General features: G+C 43.1%; 1 protein-coding gene across 1 annotated transcript in view; it reads left to right on the forward strand.

The window, feature by feature from the left end:
* The window catches only part of prdm6 (PR domain containing 6), a 130,701-nt gene extending 125,613 nt beyond the window's left edge, over window positions 1-5,088 (forward strand). The window contains exon 9 of the mRNA XM_085785795.1: window positions 4,937-5,088. Within this exon, the coding sequence (XP_085641921.1) occupies window positions 4,937-5,051 (115 nt within the window). The 3' untranslated portion in view covers window positions 5,052-5,088. The remainder of the gene's footprint in view (window positions 1-4,936) is intronic.
* The last annotated feature ends 1,832 nt before the right edge of the window (window positions 5,089-6,920 follow it).

The following is a 6,920-nucleotide window of genomic DNA, read 5'->3' on the forward strand; positions in this document are numbered from 1 at the left end:
GAGGAAGAGCTCGAAGCTTTTCATCAGCACTTCAGAGTCTCGGCGGAGGCGGAGCGGGACAAAGACAATCATGGACGGGCGTCAGAAATCTTTAGCAGATCGATGGCTCGGGGAGTTATCTCCTTTCGGACGGCGCGGCGGATAGATTAAAGCTGCCACTGTCACTTTGTCAGGAGGAAAACGCTCAACTTTATTTTCCTCCCGGCCGAGGAGGAGATTCTGTGGGGTCGGCAGCTTTTCAGCTCCGCTACGCTCCCGGACTGGACTGTCACCACGGCGACGACAACACAGAGCGCTGATGGAGAGGGAGGCTGCTCCTCTGCGTTTCATCTCTGAGCTTTAACTCAACTCTTCTCTTCTCGTCTTTAAGGAACAATTCAACTTTTTATCTTCACTCATTCAAGTCCAGTCACATTTTATCTGTAAAGTCAAGCAGCGTCATCATCATGCAAAAGATTGGGCACCGCTGGTTTAAAATGTCTGTTGACGTGAACAGTTCATCAAGTAGAAAGTGAAACAATCTCCAAAAGACATAAAGTTAAACATGAAACACTCTTTTATCAGTGTATAATTTTAGTTTTCTACAGTTTCAGAGTGAAAAAGGGGAAACAAAGCAGCAGCCTGCAAAAGAACGGGAAACCCAGGAGACTTGAGCTCTCAGAGAACTTTGACCAAGGTATCAGACAAGATATTTACTATTTACACTGGAAACTATCACAGAAACTTTCCTTTTCTGGCAATTTGAACATGTAAATCAGAATCAGAATCAGAATCAGAATCAGAATCAGAACTGTTTTATTGCCAAGAGCAGTAAAGGTCAGTTTACAGCACGAGGAGCTTCTCTTGGTATCATAAAAGTACAAAAAATAGAATAAAATAAGAATTTAGAGAATTAAGAATTTAAATAATATAAAATAAAAAAGAATGAATTAAAATATACTAGTGCAAAAGATACGCATATACTATATACAAAAAGGAAATATGCATATACTCTAAATACACATATACTATATAAAAGAATAGAATAAAGATATATACAAAGTACAACTAAATAAATGTGTATATATATATAGTTGTAGTTGTGTTGTCTGTAACTTTATGCCTTTTGGAGATCGTTTCATCTTCCACTTGATGAACTGTTCACATTAAATGGAAACTATGCAAGTGCGCTCACTGTTCCACTGTTTTGGTTACGTTCCTCTCGTCCATGTGCATTTGTTTACAACGACGAGACGAGAGCTGTAGTAACTACACTGATGTTGCAAGGTTGGTTTTCAGCCGTGAGAGGGTTAGGGGGTTAGGGTTAGGGTTCTCACTCGTAACCAGTCACAAGTCATGTAGTTAACTATCACAATTACTCCGGAGCTTTTTAATTAAGGTAAAAATGTAGCATAGCCACGGGAGAAATCCTGCTTAGTTCCTCTTTAACAGACATTACATTTTGACCACGGTTTTAAAATGTTAGCGTGTAATTTTTAATTTAAAAAAAGCAAAACAAAACAAAAAACTATTAAAATAAACGCAAACATTTGGTATAGATAACAATTTATGACCTGAATATTTCAAAAAATTTCCCCTGGGGATTAAGAATTGGACATATATTAATAGATACTTGAAATATTTTGTGTAAACAATGAGTAATGTAATAATATTTTGACTATATTTGATTTTACACATTCATAGTGTTGTGAAATTAATTAGTGCCTAAAATCGTGATAATCGTAACACCGTGATTATTTCTCTGACAATAATCGTACCAAGAAAATTTATAATCGTGACATCCCTAGTCTGTACTGTACAGTTCTCCCTCTGTGTTTATTATTAAACTGTATCTTATAACAACAGGTCCTTATGTCTCTAAAATAAAGAGAGAGCGAGTTTATTTTCTACATCTACAACAAGATTAGTTCACCGTGAATTCTCAAATAAAAGCCGAAAAGTCTGTTTCTATTTCCTGCAAGTTGTCATGAATGAACCAAACCTCTCAAAGCCCACGACCACGATCGCCTGTTTGAGCCCTTTCTAAGCTGCTTCAGTCCTACTGCAGTTAAATTAAAACCCGACTCGCGGGTGTTGAAGCTCGGACCCGATGCAGCCGGAGTCATGGACATTAATTCTTGTCCCGAACACGACCAATAAAAAGGAACTCCGTGGTCCGACCTAGGGCTGTTTGATTAATCGATTTAAAATTGTAATTGCGATTATTTGGAATCGTAAAAATCGATTTTTTGAATTTCCGTAATGACTGCCGCCTCCTTCCTCCCATCACGCTCTCCCCACACACTGTAAACAAGCATGTTGGCATTTTGCTAAGGCCAGTGAGGAAGGATGGATAGATAGATAGATAGATAGATAGATAGATAGATAGATAGATAGATAGATAGATAGATAGATAGATAGATAGATAGATAGATAGATTTTTTAAAATATTAAATTAGACTCTAGGTCCATTTAAAAAGACACAAACAGCACACAAAATAGTTTGTCATTTAACAAAAAAAAATCATAATCGGAAATCGATTTTTCAGAGAAGAAAATCGAGATTTTATTTTTGGGCAAAATCGAACATTCCCTAGTCCGACCCATTAAATGTTTTTGCGTCTGGTCGTGTTGTTTGGTCCGTTTTGGATCCTGAACGCATCGTCTCAGTGTAGCTGCTGCTTCTGTGATGCGTTCAGGACAAACAGCTCAACGTTGTTTTTCCCCGGTGATGGCGACGGCCGGTCGATGAGCAGCGTCTTTGTTCTGCTGGAGACTCGTCGTCCTCACGTCTCTGAGACCGAGGAGCTTTGATGTCGTGGTTCAGTGGATTTCTCTTTTTTTTTTCACAGACGTCTGCTTGTTTTTGTCGCACTGGAGGAAAATTTACTAAATGAGAAAGACTCAAGTGGAAGAAGAACCACAGTGAGTGAAACCTGCTGTTCACGGGTCACACACACATCTAAAGATACATGTGTGTTTATTAGAAGATGCTGTGTGACTGTGTTTAATGACAAATAGCATGATATAGTCCAACAGTAAAAACTAGATCCAGATGTGTCCAGAGGAGCCTCCAAACATCTGTCTCTCTGTGCTTTTAATGACGTTTCTCAGCTGCTTCTGTTTGAACTCACTGTGATCAGCTGATTCTCTGTGGATCAACATCTGTTCAGTTTCACCAAACAAAACCGTCATCGGCCGTAAAGAGTAAAACTGAGACAGGGATGAAGATATGACAACAGAAAGAAAGTATCGGACATTAATTCAGCTAAATGGAACCAGTTTAAAGGGACATTGTGTAGGAATTCCTCCCATCTAGTGGTGCGGTTGTAGATTGCAAGCAACTAAATCGTAATATTCATGCTGCATTCACATGAAATTGGGCAGACAGCAGCTGGACGACAGCCGCTGCACGTAACGGCATAAACAAGCCTCTATGTAAACAAGTGGTCCGTCAGCACGAGGCAAAACAATACACGTGACAATATGTTGTCATGGCGATGTGGTATTGTTTTACCGGCTTTCTCTGGACTTCTGTGACTAAAATGACATCTGGTTTGTTAGCGACGGCCGTCTGCCCGACTGCAGGTGAATGCAGCATCAGTGTAATTCCTCGCCACCTCGACCTGAGCCGACAGCTCCGGTGTCTCCGCTGAGTTTCCGTGGTTTCCTACCGTCACGCTGCCACTGAACGTAAAAACATGGAGACACCACATGGCAGCCAGCACCGAGCTTACCCGCTCCATGGAGATATGAATGATATGAACGGCTCATTCAGAGCTGAAAGGAACACTTCACTTTGTTGATGGGGGGGATTACTGATTAATGAAAAACAGACTTTTGAACCAAATAATCGATTTTCGTGAATAGATAACAGGAGAAGTTACACAATGTCCCTTTAATGTTAAAATCCACAACACTGTAAAAAAAATGACACATATGAACAACTACAGACTTAACGTCGTCCTGTTTACAGCCTCTGTGTCTGTGGTTGGGTCTGTTGTCGAGCTTCAATACTGAAAAATGTGTCTGTGCTGTTTTATCTAACCAACTACCCCCCGACCCACCCACCCACCCACACACACACACACACACACACACACACAGACACACACACACACACACACACACCCCACACATCCCCCTCCTCCTATCTATCTAACAGCATGTTAGTCTTGTTTCAGGGCTGTTGAGTCCAATACCTCAACACAGCTTTCTCTTTGAAGACACACACACACATACACACACACAGACACACACACACACGCACACACATTTATATACATTTAACTGCCCCTTCACCCCCCCACCACCGCCCCTACCCCCACCCAGACTAAAAGCCCCCTCTCTCCTCTCTTTCTATTGGAAGTGACAGTGACGCTGCCTTATCAGTGTGTGTGTGGAGAGAGAGAGGGGAATACCCGACCCAGCCCACTAGATAGATTATTGACAGGTCGACTCTGTGTGTGTGTGTGTGTGTGCTTGTGTGTGTGTGTGTATGTGTGTGTGTGTGTGTGTGTGTGTGTGTGTGTGCATGCTTGTGTGTGTAATTTGTCGGTCAGGTTGTGAAGATCAGGGCAACAATTACAGCTCTCTGCTCCGCTGGGCCTCACACACACTTTATACTGTCACTGGATATTAGAGTTAACAGGCAGCGGTGTGTCTCTGTGTTTGTGTGTGTCTGTGTGTGTGTGTATGTGTGTGTGTGTGTGTGTGTGTGTGTGTGTGTGTGTGTGTGTGTGTGTGTGTGTGTGTGTGTGTGTGTGTCTGTGTGTGTGTGTGTGTGGTTCTGTCTCTTTTATAATGTGATGTTGTGTTTTTTCTTCTGACCTTCTCCACATGCAAACTCTAAAACTAATCACTGTCTCCTGTCTGTCTTCTTGTCTCTTTGTGTGTGTGTGTGTGTGTGTGTGTGTGTGTGTGTGTGTCTCTGTGTGTGTCTCTGTGTGTGTGTCAGGTGCGAGCGTTGCGACCGCAGCTTCACACAGGCGACTCAGCTCAGCCGCCACCAGCGACTTCCCAACGAGTGTAAACCAGTGAACGAGAGCAGCGAGTCCATCGAGGTGGATTAACCCCGACTGAAGACCGACTGAGGGCTGACTGTTTGCCAATTGACCTATGGCTAAGCCACGCCCCCAAACGCGATGAGCCAATCACAGTGCGCATAGCTCGCCCATACACTCGGACATTCTCTGCTTCCACGTCCATTGAAATGCATTGCAGTTGGTCAGTTTTCATTTGTTTTTATATCTTTTTTCTTGACATTTTAAGTTTTAAATGGTCAAACGGTGTGCATGGGGTACATGCAACTCCAACACTAGGTATCCCGAGAGGCCACGGGGGGGATTTTTTTTTTTACCTTTTCCCAAGCCACATCTCAACCGAGAGAAGTGTCTGCTCTGGATAAAGTTATGCAGTAGACCACAACACCAACTAAACGTGGATAAACTTAACAAGGATGTCTACATCTGTTCTAAGTTAAGTCAACAACGTATTTGAGGCAAAACATTGTCAGAGATGTTTAGATGTTAGCCAGCATCACAGCTAAGCATAGAGTCCGCTAGCTTAATGCTAACGTATAATGTAAAACTCCATAGACAGGCTAACAGAAATTAGCCCGTCGCTATCGGCGTTTCGCGGCAACCGACAGCCATAGCAGTAAAGCTAAGTGAAGTTTTGGTGACTTCGAGATGATATTTAATCTCCTCCAAAAAAATCATCAATTGCCTCCTGTGAAATGTCTCCTACTGTGACAGCTGTTGCCATAGCAACTGTCACCGAATGTTGACTGTTTGTCCGAGTGAGTGGAGGGGGCGGGGCTTAGCCAGAGGTCAATTGTGGGCCGACTGAGGACCAACTGAAGACCGACTGTTTGCCAACTGTGGGCCAACTGAAGACAGACTATGGGCCGACGGTTTTCCAACTGTTTGCCGACTATGGGCCGATTGTTTGCCAACGGTTTGCCAACTGTGGGCCGACTGAAGACCGACTGTTTGCCGACTGTGGGCCGACTATGGGCCGATTGTTTGCCAACGATTTGCCAACTATGGGCCGACTGAAGACCGACTGTTTGCTGACGGTTTGCCAACTGTGGGCCGACTATGGGCCGATTGTTTGCCAACGGTTTGCCAACGTTTTGCCAACGGTTTGCCGACTGAAGACCGACTTTTTGCCAACTGAGGGCCGACTGAAGACCGGCTGTGGGCCGACAGTTTGCCAACAGTTTGCCAACTGTGGGCCGACTGTTTGCCGACTATAGGCCGACTGAGGACTGACTATGGGCCGACGGTTTTCCAACTGTAGACCGACAGTTTGCCGACTGAAGACCGACTGTATTCCAACTGTGGACTAGCTTTGGACTGACTATTTTCCGACTGTGGGCCGACCGTTTGCCGACTATTTTCCACCCTTGACACTAAATCTGAAGATGCGTCCTCCTCTTTGTCCGTCCACTCTCAGTGTAAAACACGACTCGGCGTCTGTAACAGACACACAGCTTAGAGGACACACTGTCCTCACTGTCCTCGCTGGTGAATCTGTTTTCTTTCCCACTGTGATGAACCTGAAGTGAAACCAGAACCAGAACCGGCTCAGTCAGACTGAAGCCGCTTCACCTCTTTATTATTCACAGCTCAACGGTTAAAGTTTTTATTGCTCGCTTTACTTCATATCATTTATAATCTACTGTAGAGCTGCACAATACAAAACTTCAGCTGCAATAATCACATCATAGTTCACTTCTTCCTGCCTCTTTTCATTCAGGATTTTTAGTTGTTTTGTTTTCTTTTTTTTGATGAATGAAACAAATTAATAAACTAAGGTCAGTGTTGTTATAGATGAAGCTTTGTGGTGCTAAAAAAACTCCAGAAAAAATCTCCAGAAAGATTCTCCAGAAATGAAGAAACCAAATCACCAAACTATTGTTTTTTCTGTGAAAATAC

Source organism: Trachurus japonicus, chromosome 9 (assembly GCF_045865225.1).
Source record: "Trachurus japonicus isolate A0001 chromosome 9, Traja_1.0".
Lineage (NCBI taxonomy): Eukaryota > Metazoa > Chordata > Actinopteri > Carangiformes > Carangidae > Trachurus > Trachurus japonicus.